The 26,678-nt window shown below is 39.3% G+C and overlaps 1 protein-coding gene across 3 annotated transcripts in view; it reads left to right on the forward strand.

The window, feature by feature from the left end:
- ap1g1 (adaptor related protein complex 1 subunit gamma 1) overlaps nt 1-26,678 on the forward strand; it is a 113,223-nt gene that overhangs the window by 15,537 nt on the left and 71,008 nt on the right. For 2 of the 3 annotated variants that reach the window (XM_043706823.1, XM_043706824.1), the window contains exons 2-10: nt 1,311-1,514; nt 3,797-3,921; nt 8,769-8,910; nt 11,825-11,921; nt 20,512-20,588; nt 23,433-23,441; nt 23,828-23,923; nt 25,774-25,854; nt 26,332-26,430. In XM_043706823.1, the coding sequence (XP_043562758.1) occupies nt 1,314-1,514; nt 3,797-3,921; nt 8,769-8,910; nt 11,825-11,921; nt 20,512-20,588; nt 23,433-23,441; nt 23,828-23,923; nt 25,774-25,854; nt 26,332-26,430 (927 nt within the window). In that variant the 5' untranslated portion in view covers nt 1,311-1,313. The remainder of the gene's footprint in view (nt 1-1,310; nt 1,515-3,796; nt 3,922-8,768; nt 8,911-11,824; nt 11,922-20,511; nt 20,589-23,432; nt 23,442-23,827; nt 23,924-25,773; nt 25,855-26,331; nt 26,431-26,678) is intronic. The other variant, XM_043706825.1, reaches the window with a different exon arrangement.

A 26,678-nucleotide genomic window follows, 5' to 3' on the forward strand; every position in this document is an offset into this window, starting at 1 on the left:
GCATGAGCAAAACCAATGTAGTGTACAAAATCCCATGCAAGGACTGCACAAAACACTATATAGGACAAACAGGAAGACAGCTAACGATCCGCGTCCATGAACACCAACTAGCCACTAAACGACATGATCAGCTATCCTTAGTAGCCACACACTCCGATGACAAGCAACATGAGTTCGACTGGGACAACACTACTATTATAGGACAAGCCAAACAGAGAACAGCCAGGGAATTCCTAGCGGCATGGCACTCATCCACAAATTCAATCAATAAGCACATCGACCTGGACCCAATATACTGACCACTGCAACGGACAGCTGGAACTGACAACCGGAAGAGGCAGAGACAAACCACTATAAATGCTGGAGGAAACATCACAGAAGTGCTTCACAGGAGGCTCCCAAGCACTGAGAACGTAACCTAGACAGGGAACAAAACGTCTGCAACACAAATTCTCAGCTCGGCAAACAGAACCACAACATTCACCTGTATCATTCGGATGCAGTGTTTCACAGGAGCAACATTTTAAAGCAAAAACAGAAATTGCACATTTAGAACTGATGGGCCACTGGACCCAAAACATTAACTCTGCTTTGGAGCTGTGAGGCAGCAGTGCTAACCACTGTGCCACCCTGCCGCCCAGAGACCCAGGTTCAATTCCCGCCTCAGGCGACTGACTGTGTGGAGTTTGCACATTCTCCCCGTGTCTGCGTGGGTTTCCTCCGGGTGCTCCGGTTTACTCCTACGGTCCAAAGATGTGCAGGTCAGGTGAATTGGCCATGCTAAATTGCCTGTAGTGTTAGGTAAGGGGTAAATGTAGGGGTATGGGTGGGTTGCGCTTCGGTGGATCGGTGTGGACTTGTTGGGCTGAAGGGCCTGTTTCCATACTGTAAGTAATCTAATCTAATCTTTCTGTCCACAGATGCCACCAGACCTGCTAAGTTTCTCCAGCATTTTGTTTCAGATTTCCAGTATCTGCAGCTCTGTCTTTTAACTAATGCTATATTTGTATTGTTTTGCATTAATTACTTAAGCTACTGGGATCAAACAAATGAAAAGGTGCTATTTCTTGATTTGTCCTCAATTTATAAAATTCTCCATCTTTGAAGCTCCTCTGTTATATTGAGCTACCTTGGCATTGCAACAATATTTGTCTTTAAGCTGAACAAAGTGTGTGGCATATGGGTATACTGCACTGTTAGAAATAATATAATCTATTCATCTGTCTGGAATTGAGTTTTTTAAAAAAGCCACGAAGGCGATCAGGGTCTTCTTTGCTGAGGCTGTTTTTGATTTTTTTTCTTATCTCTAGAGGATGCCAGCCCCTATCAGACTGAGGGAGCTAATCCGGACTATCCGGACAGCCAGGACTCAAGCTGAGGAGCGAGAGATGATACAGAAGGAATGTGCTTCAATTCGATCTTCATTCAGGGAAGAAGATAATACTTACCGCTGTCGAAACGTGGCAAAACTACTGTACATGCACATGTTAGGATATCCTGCACACTTCGGTCAGGTAAACTGCAAATATTATCTTTTCCTTTTATTTTGTGAAACCTTTAGTAGAAAACGTCACTATGCTTTAAATTAGTTCTCAAGTAGATGAGCAGCCCAGACCAAAGATGCTTCACATTCAATATCCGGCATATATTAACTAATTTTGACTGGGGAACTTTGGGGCTGTTATAATTATTTATATTCCCGTGTGTTTGTGGAAGCAAAAATACCCATAATTCTTATTTGCTGCTTAACAGATTGGTGGAGTGGGCCGATTATATAGCAAATTAAATTCAGTGCAGAAGTGAGTTGATGCATTTGGGAAGAAGAGGAAACAATCCAACCTAATTAGTACTACTTGAAAGGGGGTTCCAGAGCAGCAAAACCCGATGGTGTTTATGCACAAGTGTATGAATGGTCAGTGGGCACTTACTAAGACGGTTAATAAAGATTTGATAGAAATCTTGAAAATTTATCAAGGGTAGACAGGTGAAGTGAAGCTGCTTCCACTGGCAGGATGGTTGATAATTAAAGATTTAAGTTGATTTTGCAAAAATAAACTAAAAGTAATGGTGCTGTACTAGTTTATGAAAACTGCCTTCAGATGTGAATATAAGTTACAGACCGAATGTTTTAACACATTGAAAATGTACATTATTTGTGCAAAGAGGAATATTGGCATTTAGGTTTTGCAGTAAGCAGTAATATATCCTGAAATTGGTGCGATGTGAGCTTTATGTATGAGGCATTGCCCCTTAAATTTATTCTTTTTGAATTATTTGTAATTTTTTTTTAGCTGAGTGGATTTAACACTTCAATAGATTTTTGACACTATCCAAGTACTCTAGAAGTGATTGAAACTCATCATTGTAGTATTCATGATTTAACCTTTGTTATTTTAAACCTCTTTGTTTTTGAAATGATTTATTGATCTTCCAGGCAGCCCCTCATGCAAGTTAGAAATAGCAATACCTGTGTAAATTTAACTGGTGCAGATTTACCTGCATGGTATTATATATCAGCCCGCAGAATTGACTTCCAAGTAAAACCAAACGTAAATCTAATCAGGAGGGCATCAACTCCCCTTCCTAAGATTTCTCTCAAGTGGTCTATTTTACCTTAACAAAAGAATGAATGTAACACATAAATTTGGATTGTGAGGTCACAGTCATAAAGGTAGCAAAGAAAAATGTGCTTTTCAGGCAGTGAGTTCCAGATTCCCATCAACCTCTGGGTCAAAAATCATTTTTTTGCAACCTTTTAAACCTCCTGCCCCTTCTTTTGAATCTATGCCCTCTGGCCATTGATAGTTACACCCCAGTGGAAAAGTCTCCTCTTGTCTTTCCTAACTATTCCACCCCCTGTATACATCTCAATCATGTCCACTCTGCCTCGTCTATCCGATCCCTCTTAAATTCTCCGGCTCGGGCAACGTTCTGATAAATCTTCTCTGCATCTCCTCTCGTGCAATCGCATCCGTAGCGAACATATTATACAGTTTCAGCATAACCTCCCTGCTCTTAAACTCTGTGCCTTGGCTAATAAAGGCAAGTATCCCATACTTCTCCTTAACCACTTTATCTACCTGTCTCACTCCCTTAAGATTTGAGGATCCCTCTAATCCTTAGTGTTCCCCAGGTTCCTACTGTTATCTCTCTTTGTTTTGTCCTGAAGAAGTTCATTGCCTCTGACTTATCTAGATTGAATTTTATTTGCCATCGATCAGCTCACCCAACTAGCCCATATGCATCCTTCTGTAATGTAAGGCTTTTCTCCTCGCTATTTACCACATTTAGCTCCCCTACATTCAAGTCTATCATTATGCATACCATAAACAGCAAGGTCTGCAGCACTTGCACAGGCTTCTAGTCACACAAACACTTCCTCCATCATCACTACTTTCCTGCTACTCAGCCAATTAGCCAAATGTTCTTGGCTCCCATGAGCTGTTATCTTCAATATCAGTCTCCCATGAGGGACCTTGTAAAATTCTTAGTAAAGTCCAAGCAGACTCTGTCAAATGCATTGTCCTCATCTACTTACTTGGTCACCTCCTGAAAAATTCAATCAAATTTGCCAGACATGACCTCCCCTTAAAATCATGTTGACTTTATTGATTAATCTGTGTCCCTCCAAATGCAGATTAATTATGTCACTCAAAATTAATTCCAGTAGAGTTCCCATCTCTGACATTAGACTGGCCTGTTAACAAACTACTTTGAGCTTGAATTTGCTTTGCTCCTCCTTAGTCTTTAATGTCAAAATTGTCTTTGTAAAATATTTTGTCTTTCTTCGCTGCAGTTGGAGTGCCTAAAGTTGATTGCCTCTCAGAAATTTACAGACAAACGGATTGGTTATCTTGGTGCTATGTTGTTGCTTGATGAAAGGCAAGATGTACACTTGCTCATGACAAACTGTATTAAAAAGTAAGTACTATTCTGAAATAGTAAATTAATTTAATATTGTGGTTAGCAGCCAGTTGTATATATTTTATTTCAATAAATGGTTGAACACTGAAGTTCTGAATGCAGCTTTAAAAGCAAATTGAAACTTAGTGTTATTGAGAATGTGTATGAACAGATAGAGAAAGAGTTAAGTTGAGGGTTGCGGGACAAAGGCTCAGCTAACATGACTTTGACCAGATATGAACTTGCAGTAAATAATGAGGTGCTGGAGGTGAAGAACATCCAAAGTGTAATGCCAGTTAACGAGGTGAAGAACATCTATTGTATAATGCCAGGTGGCTTAATCTTTACTGTTGATACTGTTGTAACGGTCACCCAATCAATATAGATGTTGCCTTATTTGGATGCTGCTCCCTGTCTGCGTGGGTTTCCTCCAGGTGCTCCGGTTTCCTCCTACAGTCCAAAGATGTGCAGGTCAGGTGAATTGGCCATGCTAAATTGCCCGTAGTGTTAGGTAAGGGGTAAATGTAGGGGTATGGGTGGGTTGCGCTTCGGCGGGTCGGTGTGGACTTGTTGGGCCGAAGGGCCTGTTTCCGCACTGTAATGTAATCTAATCTAATTTCAACAAATATGTAGCATTATAGCAATATTCTCATCGGATCCCAGTTCTACATCGGAGTTTAGCCTTCTCCACCCTTTCACTAGGTCAAAACTTAGTTTTGTGTGAAATGATACTATATCCTTAAACCAAACAATAACTTTCCTTTGAAAACTGCCACCCTGCCTGCTATGGATTTCCATTTGAGTTTCTCTCCCTATGGCACCAGATCCTGTGAGCACCTCTTTACTTTAACGATGTATTTCAACTCTTGTATTCATGACAACATGAAGACGAGATAAATGGGTCAGCGGAATGCATGGACACATGGTAGACAATTCTATGCAGAGAAATGTGAAGTGATAGGGGAAGGTTATGGCCTAGTGGTATTATCACTAGACTTAATTGGGAAACTCAGCTTATATTTTGGGGATTAAGGTTCAAATCTCATCATGACGGATGGTGGAATTTAAATTTTAATGAGTTTTGAGAATATTTAAGGTTGAGTTTCTGGATTAGGTTTGCTCACTGAGCTAGGAGGTTCATTTCCAGATGCTTTGTCATCCTACTAGGTAACATCTTCAGTGGGCCTTAGGGGAAGCAGTGTACATGATTCCTGTTTTCTATTTATGTACACTGCTTCGCTGGAGGCCCACTGAAAATGTTACGTAGGAGGGTGAGGAAACATCTGGATTTGAATTTAATTTTAAAAATATAGAACTAAGAATATGCTGATAACCATGAAACCATTGTTGATTGATGGAAAATCCATCTGGTTCAGTAATATTATTCACTGAAGAAAATCTAACATCTGGCTTATGTGGGACTCTTAACTACTCTCTGGGCACTTTAGGAATGGGTAGTGAATGCCTAGTCAGTTGTACCCACATTGTGTGAATGAATTAAAAACATTTTTATTCGTAAGGACAAGGAGAAATGTAAAGAATACAATTCGAAACAGTGGGATAGGTGTGGTGCAATGGTAGTCCCCTACTCTCGTTCACGAGACCTGGGTTTGCTCTACTTGCTCTAGAGGTGTGTAATAACGTCTCTGAACAGTTGGTTAGAAAACATGTGCATTTCTAAAGGAGTCGCAGAGACCTAGGAGTGTCTTTGCACAAATCATTGAAAGGTTTAGAAAGCAATTCAGTAAGTCATAGATCCCGTACTTTATAAAGAGACAGGAAGAAAAAATGCAAGGAAGGTTTTTCACCTTTTTATAAAAAGTTTTGACCAAACTCAAGTATTAAGTCCAATTTTGCGCATCACACTATAGGAGTGTATAACACATTTGAGAGGGTGCAAAAGTAGTTCGTGATGTTCCAGGAATGAGGAGCTTCAGTTACATGGATTGTAAAAGCTGAGGTTTATCTGAGTGTGGGAGGTTAAGACTGAAAAAAATCCTCAGATTCAGGAGAGGTTTACATGGAGTAGTTAGGAGAAACTGTTCCTGTTAATAAAAGTTGAAGAGGGTGGTGCTGAAAAAACAGCAACTGAGGAGTAGGTGAATCAATGTTTTGGGCCTTCATCGGCCCTTCCTGATGAGGGGCTAATGTCCGAAACGTCAATTCTCTTGCTCGGCTGCTGCCTGTCTGGCTGTGCTTTTCCAGCACCATACTCTGATTTCCAGCTTCTACAATCCTCACTTTCCCCCTGTTAACAAGCGTCAAGAACCAGATTGTACCAACGTAAGATTTTAGCAAAAGAACCAAAAGTGACACAAGGTTAAAAGCAAATTACTACGGATGCTGGAATCTGATACCAAAAGAGAAAATGCTGGAAAATCTCAGCAGATCTGGCAACATCTGTAAGGAGAGAAAAGAACTGATGTCTAGAGTCTAACTGACCCTTTGTCAATGCTTTGACAAAGAGTCAGTTAGACTCACCGTGACACACGGTTAAGCTTTTCACCCACAAGTGATTTAGATCTGGAATCCATTACATGTATGTATGGCAGAGACTTGTGACTTCAAAGCAGATTTTGATATATATCTTGTGAAATTTGCAAGGCAACAAGAGGTGAAGTGGAACGATTTGCTCTTGCGGCGGGTATGCACAGACGTGCTGGGATAATTGTCTTGTCTTGTCGCGTGTTTACCTAACCAACTTATTGGCCTCTGATTACTGGGTTTGCATCCTCTTTTTTTTTTGAAAGCAGTGGTGTAACCATTACACTTCTCCAGTCCTTGGACACTTCCATAATGACTAAGCAGGACTGATAGATTGTACCCAACAAATATCAAAATATGTATTTTGTTCTTTAGCTTTTCCAGCAATTTTCTTTCAAGGGCTCTTCATTTCTCATTTTTATTGTTAGATAATGCAGTCATGTAGTAGGATTACCTTCTGCCTTTGTGTTGACATATGGGACCTGAGCAGAATTAAAGGAATTCATCAATATCCTCAATTAATACTGCTCCATTAAACTTAACACTTTCCTAGTGTATCATAGTTTTAATTGTCTTGGCGCCACAGTTAAAACTGGTGTGAGATAGCAAGCATAAGTTAGTGGCAAATACTCTTTGAAAAGAGTAAATGGTACACTTATAGAGGAAAAAAAAACAAACATGCTTCACATAGACAAGTGATTGCATATTTATTTCTAAAGTACTGCAAGTAATTCACGAGTGAGCTATTTTTGAGATCTGATAGTTAAGTGCACTACTGAATGAGATAAAATTGTGATAAATGGACAATGTTCATTTCAATAGCATCCTCTCTTCCCTTGTTTAAAAGGTTCAAAATTACCCTCTCCACCCTGACCACCCCTGCCCCAACCTCCTGGGATGTCTTGGCACCCCCACTCGATAGCCGTGGTCTTATCCCATACCCATGATACCTTCACTCTCAGCCACTCCCCACCCACCTGTGCCCCTCAGCTGCTTGCTGTTCTTTCAGCTGTAGGCTGGATTGATTGATTTGATGCCTTGATTTAATGTATCATCCAAAGGGCAGCATCTTCAATGCAGCACTTCCTTCAGATTGTGCTCAACTTTCTAGAGTTTACTTGAATTCACAATCTGGTACTCAAGTGAGAGGTTATCCTATACCTGAAGGCTTTCTGTGCCTTACTATGTGTATAGGCAGTTGCATGTTTAAAAAAAAGTTCTTTCAGCAAATACTATATGAGCTTATAGCAACATGATCTAGTGCAGATCATTTTTTAAGCATCTTGGTGGTTTCGTATTCTGTGCTGGGGCATCATGAGAGGAATGAGCATGTAACCACAATTCCCCCTCAATGTCTCCATCGCACTACAATAGAATTGCGGTGACATGGGTGTAGTTTTATGACCCAAGAGACTGTTGTGAACTCTGCTTCTTCATGATAGGATTTTAGCTTATAGTAATGAAGGAAAAGGGAAGAGACGGTTGAAGCTAAACTGAAAGTAAGCCAGGTTTTAATTCTAGTTTCAAAGTATGGCACTGGAAAAGCTCAGCAGGTCAGGAAGCATCCAAGGAGCAGGAGAGTCAACATTTTGGATATAAGCCTTTTATCAGGAATGTCATTTTAGTTTTAATTTTAATTGATATTGACAGAAATGTTTTTCATCAAATGTCTTTCCATTTTAACTTGTGTTTTTGATTTTGCCAAAAATGTTAAACTCCAATTATAGCTGAGAATATATTTTGACAATAAGCAATTGTTGGGAAGTCCTGTTGAGGTTGAACAGAACGTTAGTGGGGCCTTCTCTGGAATGTTGTGACCGGTCCTGGTCGCACATTTGTAGCAAGGGTATTATCAAGCTGGAGAGAGTTCAGAAGAGATTTACCAGGATGTTGCTAGGTATGGAAGGTTTGAGTTATACAGAAAAGTTGGGACTTTTTTCACTGGAGCATAGGAGGTTGAGAGGCGACCTGATAGAAGTTTATCAAATAATGAGAGTATAGATAGAGTTAATGGTAGTTGGCTTCCCTGGGGGTGGGGGGGGAGGTTTTCAAGACTGGGGTCACATCCTGAAAGTGAGAAGAGAGAAATTTTTAAAAAGACACGAGCCAATTTTTTTTTATATAAAGAGGGTGGTTTGCATGTGGAATGAATTTCCTGAGAGTGGTGGATGTGGGTACAATTCTGGGTAGATGCATGATAGCAAGGGTATGGAGGGATGTGGGCTACAAGCAGGAAGGTGAGACTAATTTAGTTTGGGATTATGTTTCGGCATGAACTGTTTGGACTTAAGAGTCTGTTTCCATTCTGAATAGCTCTATGTCCATTATTGTAAAACTGCATCATGTCTCAAAAATCCATGTCTTTTTCAAACTACTTGCAGTGACCTGAACCACAATACTCAGTATGTGCAGGGCTTGGCACTCTGCACTCTTGGCTGTATGGGATCATCAGAAATGTGTAGAGATCTTGCAGGTGAAGTGGAAAAGCTACTGAAGACGTCAAACTCTTACTTGAGGAAGAAGGTAAACAAATTTTATATTAGTTTTACTGATGCCTTTTCAAATACATGTGCTATTGTATCAGTTGCAGATTTGAATTGTTGCAGGTAGGCAGACTAAAATTGAAGTCAGGCCCAGAACAACAAGGATTAAAGTGGCAATTGTTTTCCAGGAGAATGCAACTATGATTCCCCTTTTGGAATTGTCTTTCAATTTAACCTGACGCATACTGCTGACCTTTCGAATGAAAGTTCTTCATTTAAATGTAAATCAATTTTTTTGCCTCGATTTAAATGTATGTATTTATCACCCCTTTTTAAGAGAATTTACACCACCAGTCTTCTAATTAATCATCTGTTTAGAAAAAAAAAACCTGATAAAAACAGGTTTGTAGGTTCAGGATAAACTGTTTCAATTATCTCTCTCAAACTGCAGAGGCAACTGGAAAGTAACAGAATAAATTGACAAGGAAAGAGTCGTGAATTCTATATTGAGAAAATTATTGAATGCAGTGGAAACTCGATTATCCGAATGAGATGGACGGGCATTATTTCGTTTGGATAATCGATTATTTGGAAAATCGATTTAAATGCCTTTATTCTGGGGCTCGGAGTTTTAAAGTCTGCTCCCCGTTCAGGAGACTAGTAGCAGCAGCACACATTTGCGCAACAACCTGCCCCGAACTCTGTCCAGTTCTGCCGCCAGCACCCCAAACCTGTCCAACCCAGCACAAAGTGCGCGAGTCCCCTTCCCAACACAGCCCCCCCCCCCCCCCCCAAAAAAAATTTGGTAAGTCTATAAATGGCGCACAGACACACACAACCACGGACACAACTTCATTCTGCAACTTTTTGACCGGTTCCAAGTTTTCCCTGTACAGGATAAAGTGATGTAATATCCATGAAGTAGATGGAATCATTTAAGTGAATACTGTAAAGGAGATCATGGAAGCTTAGCAGGATGTTGTCAAACTGGATAACTAATTAGATTGGCTCAAATGTACTCCAGTTTCTTAGTTGCAAATAGCTAGTGGTGCTCTAGACTTTTTAGCTTAACTGAGTATCAATCCTTTCGCTACCAGGCAAGAATGGTTTGAAATTGAGAGAAGGTACTAATAAAGGGTGGTGTAGTTAATTTTTTTGAGACCAAGGGTATTGATAAATTTAAAATTGGGAGATGGGAAAACGAATAGAATTCCAAGTCTGTCGGTGAGATTTTATGTTTAAATTTTTAAAAAGTTCATTATGCTCTGAAAGTATTTAGTGGTGTGCAAGACTCTAGGGATTTGGGATTACAGATTCCCTGAATCTTAAAGGCAGCACTTTGGTTAATATGGTTACCAACATACAATCAGGTGGAATTGTAGCTTTTGTGATGAATTATTGAATATAAAAATTGAGGTAATTATGAACCTTAAGGCCTTAGACTGTTGTGTAGTATTGGACTCAAAGCTTTAGAATGGATATTTCGACTTTAAAAAGTGTACAATGCTTCATTAAGAGGTTACATGGAATAAAGGAATGCAGATGTCAAAAAACTTGATTTGTATGCCTTTGCTATGTTATGGATTAATTTTATGTATTCTCGTGATTTTAACTGTTTAGTTTGAATGAGGAATGCCTGATTTAAAGATTTGTGGTTTTGATTTTTTTTTTTGAATGATCATATTTCACATTCAACTTTCCCACTGTTTGTCCTTTTGATCTTTCCCTGGCCAAGGCTACTGGACCTCTTGTTTGCTTGCTTTTAATAAATCTGCTTCCACCTTTTCATTAAACCTGACTTGTGACCAGATTTTTGTTCTTGACTGCATAGGAGATAAAAATGGTTAAAAGATGATCATCCGATGGTGCTTATGTGGCAGTTTTTAGTGGTGTTCTAGAGCCAGATCAATAATTTCTCTAGACTGCGCAGTCACCTGCTTCCTTTGTCAGTGAGCAGTAGTCAAGATGTCCAGCATAGAAACAGACTCTTCGGTCCAACCCGTTCATGCTGACCAGATATCCTAACTTGATCTAGTCCCGTTTGTCAGCACTTAGTCCATATCCCTCTAAGCCCTTCCTATTCATATACCTATCCAGATGCCTTTTAAATGCTGCAATTGTATGAGCCTCCACCACTTCCTCTGGCAGCTCATTCCATACACCTGTCACCCTCTACATGAAAACGTTGCCCCTTAGGTCCCTTTTTATATCTTTCCCCTCTCATTCTAAACCTATGCCCTCTAGTTCTGGACTCCCCCAGCCCAGGGAAAAGACCTTGTCTATTTATCCTATCCATGCACCTCATAATTTTGTAAACCCCAATAGGTCACCTCTCAGCCTCCAACGCTCCAGGGAAAACAGCCCCAGCCTATTCAGCCTCTCCCTATAGCTCAAATCCTCAATCCTAGCAACATTCTTGTAAGTCTTTCCTGAACCCTTTCAAGTTTTACTGCATTCTTCCGATAGGAAAGAAACCAGAATTGCATACAATAGTCCAAAAGTGACCGAACCAATGCCCTGTACAGCCACAACATGACTTCCCAACTCCTATATTCCATGCTCTGACCAATAAAGGAAAGCATACCAAATGCCTAATGTGCTTTCCTACGTTAGTTGTCAGTAAAGCAGAAAACTCAGTTGCACGGTATTGTAGAGAAACTAAGTAAAATTTCAAAGCACCATTAAAATATTTAGCATAGACAATGCTAACATCAATCGATTGCTCTATCTTGAGTGAAATAATGACACTAAAGAAAAACCCTTCAAGTTTTGGAAGGCACTTTCCAATAACTAAATCATTATCTAAAATTCTGTTTTATGTAATTCTATACATACATTTCAACAAAGTTATGGACTTGTTCAAATTTATGTTTAAAATGGTTACAACATTTCTTTTGCATTATTGACTTTGATCTCAATGGAAATTGTCTGAGTTTACGTATATCGTTTTTCAGGCAGCATTGTGTGCAGTTCACGTAATCAGAAAAGTGCCTGAGCTGATGGAAATGTTCCTACCAGCGACTAAAAACCTGCTGAATGAGAAAAATCATGGTAATGTTCCCATTATAACTCTGACCTCGTTGCCTTTCTGTAATACAAGTTGATTTAATAGTATTTTCTCGTATTAATAAGTAGAACAATTTGATGTCATTTAGTAACTTTGTATTATTTTCTAATGAGTTGAATTTGTAGTTTAGCATTATCCAGTTTGGTGAGTACCATGTCAACCAGCTTGCAAATGACCTGTAATTCAGGGTATTAACCTTCGTTACAAAGCTATAGAACTGTTTGTATCTATAAACCAACAGCCACTATCCTTATCTTCTGGAACCAGTTAGATAATGTTTTTCTTTTTAATAAAATTAGATCTTTTAAAGAGGTGAATGATTGTCTTTCGGAATAGGCAGGTAGTGAGGAAAGTCTCTTTTGTGTAGAACAGCAGCAGCTAGGCCTGTGGCAACACAACTGGCTCTACTATAGAGCAGGGTCAAGCAAAGTCCAAGCAAGTGATAATGATAGGAGACTTGCTTATTAGGGGCACAGGCAGGCATCGCTGTGGCAGTGTTCAAAACTCTGGAATGTTATGTTGCTACCCTTATGCCAGGGTCAAGGATGTCTGAGCGATTGCATGAAATTCTTAAGGGAGTGGGTGATCAGCCAGAGGTGGTTGTGCACATGGGTACCAATGACATAGGTAGAGAGAGGGATGAGATCTTGCAGAGAGTACAGGGTGTTAGGAAAGAGGCTGAAAAGCAGGGTCTCGAGGGTAGTAATTTCTGGATTGCTCCTAGTGCTATGTACGAGTGAGGCAAGGAACAGAGAAAGCTCAGATGAATGCATGGCTAAGGAGCTGCTGCAGGTGGCAGTGTTTCAGGTTCTTGAAACATTGAGACCTCTTCAGGGGTAGTGGTGACCTGTAAGGAGGGACTGGTTACATCTAAACTGGAGGAAAACCCATATCCTAACAGGAAGATTTGCTAGTGCTAATCACGTATGTTTAAACTAGGGAGGCAGAGGGCTGGGCACCAGAGCAGTGGGTCGCTAGTGGAGGCATTGAAAGGAAGGTGGATGTGAGGATTAGTAAGTCTGAAAGGAAGGACCAGCAGAGACAGGTAAACCAACATAATGGGACTGATGTGTTGAAATAAACACACTTAAGCACAAGGGATATTATGAATAAGGCAGATGAGCTTCAAGCCTTGATCAGTACATGGGGCTATGATGTGGCCATTAGAGACTTGTTTGAGAGAAGGACAGGACTGGCTGCTCAATGTTCTAGGGTTTCATCATTTTAGATGAGATAGAGAGGGACGTAAGAGGCGGAGGAGTTGTATTACTAATTAGGGAGAATGTCACACCTGAGAGGACATACTGGAGGGCTCATCCACTGAGGCAATATAGGAGAACTCAAAAAATGAAGGGTGATGGAATTATACTTTAGGTTCCCCCACCAGTCACTAAAGAACAATCCTGAGACATTGAAGAACAAATATGTAAGCAGATTATGGAAAGATGCACTAATACAGTTGTCATAATGGGTGACATTTCAGTGGCAGAGCATTTGTGGAACAGTGATCACAAGTCCTTAAGTTTTAAGATAGTTATGAATAAGGTTAAGTCGAGACCTTTGTAAGAAGATATTAAATTGAAGGATAACATATTATGTCAGTATTAAGCAGGAGTTAGGGAGAGTTAATTGGAACAGCTGTTATCAGACAAGTCCACATTCAACATGAATTGTTTAAAGACCTGATGATCAGAGTTCACCATTGGCATGTTCTAGTAAGGAGGAAGAACAAGGATGGGTAAGGGACCCTTTGAAAACAAGGAAGTTGTGAATGTAGTCAAAAGGAGTAAAAGCATCTGTAAGTTAGTAAGGAAGGGCCATGAAATAACTTTGGCAAATACAGTTAAAGAGAATCTCAAGGCATTCTACACATGCGTTTAAAAACAAGAGAGAAGTAGGGAGAAGGTAGCACCACTCAAGGATAAATGTGGGCACTTGGGCTTGGAGACAGACAGTGTGGGCGAGATTCTAAATTTGTACTTTGTATTGGTATTCACCCATGAGAACAACATGGAGGATAGTGAGATTAATGTGGAAGATGCTAAAATGCTAGGGTGTTTTGAGATAAGAAAGAAGTGATGATAGGGTGTCTTGAAGAGCATTAAGGTAGGTAAGGTCCCCAGAGTCCAATGGTATCTATACCAGGATATTGAGACAAGCAAGAGACAAGATTGTTTGGATCTTGACTATGATTTTTGCATCCTCACTAGCCAATGAGAGGTCCTGGAGGACCGACCAATAAGTAACATTTTCCTTTTCTTCAAGAAGGGAAATAGGAATAATCCAGGAAACTACAGACTGGTGAGTCATAGAGATGCCCAGCACGGAAACAGACCCTTCAGTCCAACTCATCCATGCTGACCAGATATCCAAAATGAATCTAGTCCCATTTGCCAGCACTTGGCCCATATCCCTTTAACCCCTTCCTATTTATCTATCCATCCAGAGGCCTTTTAAATGTTGTAATTGTTCTATCCTCCACCACTTTCTCTTGCAGCTCATTCCAAACACTCGCCACCTTTTGCGTGAAAAAGTTGCCCACTTACGTCCCTTTTAAAGCTTCCCTGCTCATCCAAAACCAATGACCTGTAGTTCTTGACTCCTTCATTTTTCATCAGTGGATGGGAAGCAGTTAGAGAATTCCTAGGATTTACGTGCATTTAGAAAAGCATGGTCTAATTAGGGACAGTGAGCACAGCTTTGTGCAGGGCAGGTCACATCTTACTAATTGTTAATTGAATTTTTTGAGGAGGTGATAAAGGAGATCGATGAGAATAGAGCAGTGCATGTTGTCTACATGGATTTTAGTAAGGCTTTCAACAAGGTCCCTCATGGTAGGCTCATCCAGAGATTAAAGGTGTGTAGGGTCCGTGGTGACTTGGCTGCTTGGATTCTGGATTGACTTGCCCGTAGAGGGCAGAGGATAGTGGTGGAAGGATGTTTCTTATGTCTGGAGGTCAGTGTCTAGTGGTGTTCTGCAGGGGTCTGTACTGGCACCACTACTGTTTGTGATGCATTTAAATGATTTGGATGAAAACTTAGATGGATGGATTAGTAAGTTTGCAGATGTCACAAAAATTGGTGGAGTTGTGAATAATACAACAGGTTGTCAAAGGATACAGCAGTATGTAGGTCAGTTGCAAGTGGAAATAGTTTAGTTTGGGACCATGGTTGGTGTGGCCTATAGACATTGACTCTATACGGGCGGAGCAATGGCAGATGGTGTTTAATCTGCACAAGTGAGGTGTTACATTTTGTGAGATCAAATGTTAAGGAGAAGTATACAGTTAATGGTAGGACCCTGAACAGCACTGATGTACAGAACGACCTTGGCAATCAAGTCCATACCTCGCGGAAAGCAGCCACATGAGTAGATGGATGTTAAAGGTGGTGTATGGCATGCTTGCTTTTATTGGTTGAAGCATTGAATGCAAGAGTTAGGATGTCATGTTGCAGCTTTATATGACTTTGTTTAGGTCACACTTGGAGTATTGCATTCACTTCTGATTTGCCACATTACAAGAAGGACATGGATTTAAAGAGGGTGCAGAAGAGGTTTATCAGCATGCTGCCTAGATTAGAGGACATGAGCTATGAAGAGGGGCTAGAAAAACTGGGATTCTTTTTTCTGGAACGGAAGAGGCTGAGGGGGGACTTGATCGATGTTTGTAAAATTGAGATGCATGCATAGGGTTGACAGTCAGTCTTTTTCCCTGAGTTGAAATGTGTAATTATCAGGGGCGTGCATTGAAGGTGAGAGGTGGACAGTTGAAAAGAGATGAGCAGCAAGTTGTTTGTTTGTTTTAGAGTGTCGGTATCCGGAACATGCTGTCAGGGATGGTGGTGGTGGCGGCAGTTACGATAGGGCCGTTAAAGGGGCTTTTAGATAGCACATGAATATGCAAGGAACAGGGAACTGGACAAGGGTGGGCAGAAAGGATAAGTTTCATTTGGCATTTTATGCAGCACAACATCGTGGGCTGAAAGGCCTGTTTGGTACTGTCCTGTTCTGGGTCCTATTATCTAAATTGTTATTCTCCTGAGTGGTTTTAGTAGCAGGGATGGATGTTATGTTCTTTAGTATGTTGGAATTGATTAGTGATTCTTGGTTTCATTTACTTCTTGGAAGGAACTGCTTGCCTTCACTTGTTGCTCAGATATTGTAAAATTCTCGACTGTAATTATTTTCTTGAAATGTGTTATGTCCACCATCATTATTCCTAATCAATCCTTTTGCTACTAAAGTTTGTTTTTTTTCTAAATGGTTGGACTTTTAGCAAGATTCTCTTGATTTGAAATATCAATACTTTTAATTGACAATAGTTCACATCCTGTTGTCTACATTTAGTCCAAGCATTTTTTTGTGGTTAATTTGAATTTTCCAAATATGCAGTTAATTACATAAATGTAGTAAGTCCTACTGTTGGTTTCTCATGATGCCTTAGAAAGAGTTTACTAAACTTTTCAATAGAAAATGTTTTGTTGAAAGCAATTAACACTGTTTGATTACAAAAGAGATTTTAATGGTTGTGTTTTACTATCTTACTATTGCTCTTTTGAAATTCTGTTTGATCCCACTGGATCTGAATTTCACTGTCCAATATTAAATGATTTTGGATTCTCATGGAAAATGACTCCCTTATCAGTGGTAATTCATCTAGAAAATATTGACTGGAATGGAGGGAGGCATGGTGTTGGAGGTTTCTCTTTGAATTCAAGAATAAGACAGATTTGTCTGTTTTTTTTTAAAAATGTGGATCTTAACTTTATGTAACTATAAGGCCTGAATGTGTTTCCTGGTTTAGGTGTCTTTAATGAAAAGTTGTTCTTTTTCGGATTGCTGTCTTCATTCGCACAGACTTGAAGGTACTGGTGTTGGACTGGGTTGGAGTCGCATGACACCAGGTTATGGGTTCATTGGAGAAAACTAGTTTTCAGGGCACTGCTCCTTCATCAGGTGCTGGTGAGAGAGAAAGACCTTAGAAACAGAATTTATAAGGATATGATCAAAGGCTCATACAACTCATGGACGAATTGAACACACCTCAGATGGCTCTTAAAACTTTAATCAGTTGGAATGGAGGTGCAGGTTTTGATATGCACATCCAGAATTTCTTTCAAATCACTACCACACGATAACTTATGTTATCAATAAAAAGGGGGGTGGTATCTCCAGTCAGACAATGTACTTCAGGCATGAGGTTTTATTTGGAGTCTCTGTGTCTTGACCTGGAGACAGACTGGTTTATTTCCAGTGTAGAAGTTATAAAATGCCACATTGACTCAGTGTCTATAAATTGTGTGCCTTTTGAACAAAATATAAATGCAAATACAAATTCACCCCACAGATTTAGATGTGGAGGATTGGTGATAGCGTTTGAAGTGTATAGTGTGGTGTAGTCACCTGTAGTGCGACATGAACCTGAGATCCGAGTTGAATCCATCCTCATGGGTACTGAACTTGGCTATCACCCTCTGCTCAGCAACTCTGTATTGCTGTGTATCCTGAAGTCCACCTTGGATGTTTACCTAAACATCAGAGGCAGAATATTCTTGACTGCTGAAGTGTTTACCCACTGGGAGGGAACATTCCTGTCTGGTGATATCAAAAGGTTTCACCCCACCAGACCTTTCATGGACTACTCTTTGAAATCAGTCTCATTCTTGGGCACACCTCTCTGTCAAGGACAGATACCTCAATACCTCACTCTACTGCAAGCCTACAGATCACCTTACAATACTGCACACCCTAAACATATTAAAAAGGCCATCCCTTATGGGCAAACCCTACACATACATACACAGGATCTGTTCAGATGAGGAGGAAGGGTGACAGACACCTGAAAGTGTTGAGGTATGCCCTCATAAGAGCAGGATACAATGCTCAATTCATTGAACACCAGTTCCGACATGTCACTAGTGATTTCATTGATTCCTTGCTATGAGTTCAAAGGGAGAAAATGTCAATTCTGCCTGGTGCGCAGCATTGGTCAGAGGTCCGGTGCACCAAAGAAGTTTTGTTCAAACTTGTGCATGAAAATATTGGCGCATTGGGGTGCAAATGTGGTCCCCATGGCTGTTCAGTATGTCTGGATGAAGAACTGGTTGCCAAAGGTGAAGATATTGTGGTTGAGTTGTAGGATGGTGCCTGGAAATTGACAGTTGTCGGTATTGAATACTGAGGCTGTTGCAGCAATGTTGTCGTAATTGTACTGACACATTCATTGTGAGAAGGAATGTCCCTGATTCAACTGGTCTTTGGGTGTTGAGTTTCTGTGTCTCAACCATCTTCAAATCCCTACAGTGTGGATATAGGCCATTTGGCCCAACTAGTCCATACTGACACATTCATTGTGAGAAGGAATGTCCCTGATTCAACTGGTCTTTGGGTGTTGAGTTTCTGTGTCTCAACAGAAGCTGGGGGTTCCCTGTACAGTGGGTTTCAAGATGCCCTTGACACAGTCAGAGAGATTCTCACATGGTTCCATTGCCTGATATGAAGGGATGTCTAGGTGTGTTGGCTTTGTGGATCTTCTGGAGGCGCACAATTTGTAGACCGGTCAGTCAACGTAGTATTTTAATAAACTTCTACATTGGAAATAAAACCAGTATGACTCCAGTTTAAGAGACAGACTCCAAACAAGACCTCATACCTCAAATACATTGTCTGACTGGAGATGTCACTCCTTTCTGTTGATAACATCTTAAGTTATCTTGGGGCAGTGACTTGAAAGAAGTTTTGGGATTTGCATATTAATCATTTAAAGTCTGCACCTCCATTCTAACTGATTAAAGATTTAAGAGCCATCTTAGGTGTGTTCAATTCGTTCACATGAGTTGTATGACCCTTTGATCTTTTCCTTAAATTGTGTCTAAGGTCTTCCTCTTTCAGCAGCACCTGATGAAGGAGAAGCACTCCGAAAACTAGTGTTTTCTGGTGAACCCGTTGGATTAAACCTAGTGTCATGTGATTTTTGACATGCATTAACACAAGGTAAGGCTTGAGAAACTTGGGAGATTTGGTGCATCTGTGAAAAGTAAGTGTTAACATTTCATGTGCAGAATAACACTTCAGAACTGAAACTTGTTGGAAATTTTAATACATTTGGTGGAGATAGTGAAGGGATGATGTGGAGGCCCATTGGAAAAGATAGAGGCTATTGATGGTGAAAGAGAAAATGATGTAAAATGGGTGTAGATTAATCTGTAGAAGGGAGAGAATAGGTTCTCTGTACTGACGACAAACAAGATAAGGTTGGGGGTGGGAGGAGAGAGTAGTATCTGGTTTCAACTTTTCTTTCTTCATGTAGTCAGGCTTTGAAGTTATGGAATTCAGTATTGAGTCCGAGAGACTGTATTTAAGAAGAAATAAAGTTGTTTCTTGAGCGAGCTTTGTGCTTTGGAATGAAGTCATAGGCCAAGGCCAGAAATGTTAGTGTGAAAACAGTGATTTATTGAAATGGCAAGCTCCTGGAAGTTCAGGGTCATTCCAAGGGACTGAGGAATTGCCTGCCTTTTTTAATAAACCATCTTCAAATCCCTACAGTGTGGATATAGGCCATTTGGCCCAACTAGTCCACACCAACCCTCTGAAAAACATTCCACCCACACCCAGCCTCCATATCCTATCCCTGTAATTGTTGCATTTCTCATGGCTAATGCACCTAGCCTACACATTCCGAACTACTATGGGCAATTTAATGTGGCCAGTCCACCTAACCTTTGGACTGTGGAAGGAAATCCACGCAGACACTGGGAGAATGTGCCAACTCCACACAGTTGCCTGAGTGGAATCAAAACCGGGTCTCTGGCACTGATGTAGGACTGCTAGCCACTGAGCCAACGTGCCGCTTCTGTCGTAACCTCATGTTAGTTTTTCTATCCTGGGCCCACTTTATGTTCCAGTGAAGCACAACCAAGTTTGAATGACAAAGACACTGCCTTGCACCTGTGCTGTTCATAGCCTTCCAGGCTCCATTGAATTCCATAACTTCAGACCTTGACCATATGATCTGTTCTCCTCCATTTTTCTTGGATCCCTCCCTAAACCTTTCTTGTTTGTCATGTTTATTTTGCACTCAGTAGAGCAGACCCATTCTGTCCTTTTCACACTATTTCCATCCTTTTTATATTCCTTTTTCTCTTTTGCTACCATTAACAACTTTTGCACTAAAACTCCACACTCCGTTCCCTTCATCCCTCTTCAGACTCCGTCAAATGTTTTTAAAGTTACCAACCCCTTTTCAGTTCTGAGGATGAATCATACAAGGCAAGAATTTTGAACTCTGCATCTATCACGAGAATATTCCAGACCTGCTGAATTCTACAGAATTCTGTTTTACGTTTCCAGTATCAGCAGTATTTTGCTTTTCAGTTCCAACTTCAGTCACCACCTCAAACACTAAAAATAACATTAATTTAATGTAAGAAAGAAACAAATTGTTCAACATAAGTAAAATATCTTTAGGCTGTGATGATATTTAATCTAATGTACAAATAACTGCTTATGCATAGATTTTGAAATATGAATTTCCAAGTGTGATGTTTTCCATCTTCCCTATCCCTCAATCCTAGGTGTCCTTCACACATCTGTTGTTCTACTCACAGAAATGTGTGAACGAAGTCCTGACATGTTAGCACACTTCAGGAAAGTGAGTGGCTATATTTTCTTGTTTGTCATCTTTAATTGTGCATAATATGGTTTACATTTGTGCTTAAGGATTAGACTGAACATTTTGTCACAACTTTCATTATTGTGCAAGTATGCAATCTTACACATGCACTCGAACATTACACTCTTTTTGAACTATGTTTGTAACTAGGTTAATGGAAAGCAAATGTATTGCACTCTTGAATTGCATGGGCAAAAAAATCCAAGTGGTAATTCTGGTTGAAATGAAGGAGCTTATTGCTATATTACATAATTGATTAAATTTAAATTTCATCCAAAATTGCAGGCAAACATCACTTTTGTTATCTAACAATGTAAACCCATGGTTTGATTCTGTCATTTGATTTGAAATGATATGGGTTCTGCATTTTAATTCGTTAGAAAAAGTAGGTTTAAGGTGGCCACGACTGTTCTTAAATCATGCTGTTTCGTCTCATTAAAGAAATTGAGTATATAGGTGTTATCTCTGTTTCTCCATGGTGCAGTGGAGCACATGAAAAACTACTTTACTTTGCTTATGGAGGAAAAGTGTAGAGTTTTGTTAGAATGCAGAATTTTTCATTTCCTTTTTTGGATATGTCTGATCTTTTTTAATGGCACCTTAAGAATGGTAAGAAACCTCTTTAAGGAATAATATTTATAAAACAGATCTCCCTAATTAGCTTCATTGTTGGTTAATACTGCTAGAGATCACCTATAGAAAGGAAACAAGGGATGCAAAGAAAGATGGAAAAAGGTATATAAAACCTTATGGATCTCAAAGCTAACAACAAAATATTTTGCTAACTACGTGGAGTTATTGATGTTGAATGGGGAAATTTGAAATCATGATTAAAAAAATTCCAGACGAGTTAAATGAGCACGGTATACCTGTACCAGTAGCGCAAAGGAACCTTAAAAGAATTTGAGGGGTCTCTGATAACATTGGATTTTTCAGTTGTGATTAAGCAGATCTCCAAAACCTGATGTTTCCATTTTTGGGGTTTTGAAATCTGAAACATTTACAGAACAACCTCAATTGTTTGAACGAGATGGGCAGGGAATATATTCGGATGACTGACCGACTGACCATTTGGATGACCGATCCACCCACAGATTTCCAGCCTCATTTGAGGGAGAAGGCACATGACGACTAATATGGCAGTTTAACATCAGTGGTTGAAAAAGGTCTTATTCAGGCAATAGCATTTTTCTAAATGCTGGAAGAAGAACAAATTGGATCTGGGGGTCAGTTTAGCTCAGTTTGCAGGATGGTTAGATTACGAAGCAGTGTGATGCTAACAGCATGGGTTCAATTCTCATTACCAGCTGAGGTTAGATGAAAGACTGTCCTTCTCAACCTCTCCTTACCTAAGGTATGGTGGCCCCCGTATTACAACCAGTCATCTATCTGGTCTGGTAAGAGTATAGTGACTTACTCAAGTGTGGATTTGTGAATGGTAGGTCATGTATTGCTTATCTAGCTGAATTTTCTTTGAGGAAGCTTGTGTATGTATAGCAGTTGGCCACATGGACTTTCAGAAGGTACTGCATGCAATTATTTTTTGAGGTAAAGATGCATAGATGAATAGCAATTTGTGACTTGTTGATACAATGATGAGAACTAGGGCTAGACTTCTGATGTACCTAACTTTGGATGCTGCACCTCTAGAGGATTGTTTTTGGGGGCAGCACAGGTTTGCAATATCAAATGTAGCCTATAGGTTTAAATGTTCTGAAGGAAAATTGTAAAAACTTGCTTCTTTAAATCACTCCTTAATCTTTCAAATTAATCAGTTATCAAGTAGATATAGAGCAACTGTAATCTAGCAACATTAAGCTTAGCTTTGGAAACTTATGTACATTTTGAAGTATAGTTGTGATTGAACTGAGGGAAACAACAACCATAGTGCACAGGTAAGTGTTCTAAAATCAGTGTCACGATGACCAGGTTTCCTTTTTTTTTGGTGACAGAGGACTGACTATCAGTGAGGTTGCATTTTTAATGCCTTTTCTTTACATATTGCCGTGGGATCTTTTATGCTAAATAGAGAAGGCAGATCGGGTCTCAGTCTTCACATAGTGGAAAAATTGGTTACCAACTTAGTTAGTTTGATGGAATCTGAACTTGCAGCCTTCAGACTCTGGCAATAATTCAACTAAGAATCCAAAAGAATAGCTTATGATGAAATCGGCAGCATTTTTCTCCTCCCAAATCTAGTGGAAATTAGGGATATCCTTCCTCCTAATTGCAATTTTTAATTTTGAGATCAGTAGCTTTTATTCAATATTGAAAGTGCAACGGAAATGCCATTTGTTGTAATTGCATTTACCAGCCTTGTACTCCCTTTAATTCAACAAATTTGGATGACTGAACAAAATGAATTATAGCATCTGAAAGATGATCTTCAATTTTTAGCAGTTATGATCTGTGCTCCAAATTACAACCTAAATTCAGATTAACCAAAATATTTCACAACTGTTGCTGAGAGTTTGATGCATGTTTCTGATTGACATCTGCCTTCAGAATCTCAAGATTTTTGATGGAAAATTTCTGATCAACTCAATATGCAGTCATTTAAAGTGACAGTTATCAAGAGAATTATTTATGTCAAATGAAAATAAATGCATATTTCAGATATATTCAAATTTGCGTCACTAAAGACCTTTGTGGATAAAGGACGGACAGAATTTATGGAAGATTTGAGTAGTTATTTGGTAGAACAGAACTTGAGTATTACAGAAAAAATTACACTTTGTTCTTTTTCAAATGTTTCTCAGTTTTCTAACAAGTACTTAATTTTCTTATTCATATCCTCTTGTTGCAAATGCTGCATGGTTTTAGAATGAAAAGGTAAGATAACCTCCTAATTTAAAGAAAATTGCAACTGCATGTTGGATTGATTTTTACAAATTACCTGTCAATAAAGGGAAGAACATTCCAAATCTGAGATGCATGATTTTTTTTAATGTACTCTTTAAGAATATTAGACATTGCATTCCAAATGGCAACAATGGTGAGGGGAGCGGAGAGACATCCTTAGTGTCATACAACTGACTATTAGAAACTAACAGAATATACTTGTCAATTGTACATCAGAATTTTTTTTAAAAGAGAACACTGGTTTTTATGTTCATTTGTTATATTCCTTGTTTACAAAAGACATTGCTTAATGTGAAATGTTTCAGTATCAGAAGCCTGTTAGCTTTTGGACTCTTAAGATGTATCTTCTTTTGCAGCTTGTTCCTCAGCTTGTTCGAATCCTGAAAAACCTTATTATGTCTGGTTACTCACCAGAACATGATGTCTCTGGCATTAGTGATCCCTTTCTTCAGGTTAGATTTTTTTTGTACCTAACAATGTTAACCTAATGGGATAGTTCATACAGAAGGGAAGTGCCAGTTCAGAATATTTTGGCATTGTCGTGGTATTTAGCCAGATTTTTACAATGTTGTTCACAAAATGAATTTTCAATGGCAGATCTGATCTAAGCTATTGAAATGTTGCTTTTAAATACATCAGGCACACAAGCTAAAAATTGCTGAAGTGTAACTTTGTCTACTGGATGATTTTGCATTTAGCTAAATAAATGAGTAAATAACAAATCGGTCTAATTTGACCTTGCAGGGAGTGCGACTTGACAAGTTAGTAGGTGATTATCCATTCCACTTGGAAGAGGAAGTGGGAAAGATAGTGTGCTGTTTGTTTGAAATTGTAGACTCTTTAAAAACACATTCAGGAAAGAGTACATCAGCAATTTCAATAATTTTGGAGAAGGTGTTCTATACTAATGCAGAGTACAGTGGTTGGTGAAAGATGTAGTAAAATTCAGGAACAATAAGAGGGAATCCCATTGTTAGGAACAGGCAGGTGCCTTTGAGCCTGAAATGGTGGGTTTTGTAGATTCCAGAGTAGGGTTTGTTGTAGCCAAGGTTGGAGGGGTGAACTGATTCCTTTCCTAGTTCCCTCTTCCACTGATTGTTCTTTTTGAATTCCAACTTTTTTTTTTAACAATGATAACTATTTAGATGTCAGACTCTTTATTTTAATATCAAAAACAAGTCAGCTATAATTCTTTAACAAATAACCAGTTTATTACAAATGAATCTGCATTAAGCAAAGAAACAAAGATGATTGACAAAAGGTTTACATATCTTACATGAGTTTGTGTATGTGAGGGTAAATATGCATAAATTATATTCCTTCATCAAGAGTTAACATTAGACCAACATAACAGTCAAACTGGGGTCAAACATTCGACTGAGCACGTTCAAATAACATGCAGTCTAAGATACATCTTGTGGATTTTTGTGCACTCACCCATATGGTTAGTGTGACTGAGTCATCATCACTCATGAGATCTTTACAAAGGATTTCAGTTTTTCTCTCTAAGATATAGTTTCAAAACCCCCACCCCCGCTTCAAAAGGCAGCTCTGTCATGGATTGTCTCAACAACAGTAGTTCACAGTAGTCTGTTCTTTCCTGAGATTGCATTCTTTGGGGGGATTCTGGCAACTACACTCTAGTGCTTCCACATGGGTATGATTCTGGCTGGATTCCTCTGAATTCTAATTATGCTCATTGCGCTAATAATGCTCATAGGTTTTCTTTACTTTGCCACAATGGCTCACAGGATTCTTCTGATTTCCCCTAAAGCTCCCAAGAGTTCTAAGCCCTCACAGACCAAACCTTTAATCTCTAATGACTAGAAGAATCAGGGCAACAGTTGCATAAGATAATTGTCTCCAAGCTCCCACCAAACAATGTACAATCCTGATATGAAGCTGTATTGCTGTTCCTTTTATTGTCACCATGTATAATTTCTGGAGCTCTGTCTCTAACAGCATTGGAGAAATGGCTACACTAGTTCAAGAGGGCACCACATTATCAAAGGCAATAAGTCATCAACATAACCCAAAAATCAATGTTGTTTTAAAGCAAGACTTGCTGGTGAAATTGAAGTGTGTGTGTGCGTTTGCGTGTGTGTGCGTGCGTGCGCGTGTGTGTGTGCGTGTGTATCTTTATATACAAACTTTACACACCATGATAGAAGCTTTGCTTTATTGTTCTAAATGGAATTTTAACTTCCATTGGAAGAAATGTTAAGTTTAGCTAGCAATAATACCCCTCATCTGAGTACAAAAAAGTTTGTTTTCAGACTAATTTTCTTCTGTATAATTCTAGGTTCGAATACTGCGTTTACTACGAATGTTGGGTAGAAATGATGACGACTCAAGTGAAGCCATGAATGACATTCTTGCACAGGTGACGACAGTATCTGAACTTGTTAATGTAATCAGTAGTACCTATAACAATCAGCAATCCCATCTGCTGTCAATATGTGATTGCTACACTTGCCTGCTTGGTCCTCATCCTGTAGTCTTCCAAATCGGCAATTGAAGATCAGACTTATTCATAGGTACTTTTTTGCTTCATAAATCATTGAAAACATTCTTGTCAGTTGTCTGTGGCTTTTGGGTGGCATATGATTAATATTGACTAGAAATTTTACTTTCACTGTTCAAAGAAAACAAAATTATTATTGAATGGTCCTGGAGTGTTGCTCTTCTCAAGACTGTCAGCAATGTTGAAACTGGATCAAATCGAGGAAGCCGCAAAAATGTACTATTGGGGCCAGTCCAGATTTTAAAGTTGTGCGCACCAATTTTACCAATATTGTTTGAGTAAAAAAACAATGAACATTGCTGGTATTGATTGGTCTGAACTTTGATTTATTTTTAGGTTGCAACAAACACAGAAACCAGCAAAAATGTGGGTAATGCAATTTTATATGAAACAGTTTTGACAATTATGGACATCAAATCGGAGAGTGGATTGAGGGTATGTAGATCCACATAAACAGACCTTTGTAATCTGTACAAGTTAGTTATGTTTTGAAATTAATATAGTTAATTTGACTAGGTAACACATTTGACTAGGGACAATGAGAGTTCTGCAACTCTGCCTTAAAAATGAATTGGGAAAGGCTAAAATCCTTCACTTGGAAAGGGCTGAAAGTAATGGTGCTGTGATCCTACCATGTCCAATGATGAAGCTGATGGACAATTCAACATCGATGCTTAGAAGGG

This window comes from Chiloscyllium plagiosum, chromosome 17 (assembly GCF_004010195.1).
Source record: "Chiloscyllium plagiosum isolate BGI_BamShark_2017 chromosome 17, ASM401019v2, whole genome shotgun sequence".
Classification (NCBI taxonomy): Eukaryota; Metazoa; Chordata; class Chondrichthyes; order Orectolobiformes; family Hemiscylliidae; genus Chiloscyllium; species Chiloscyllium plagiosum.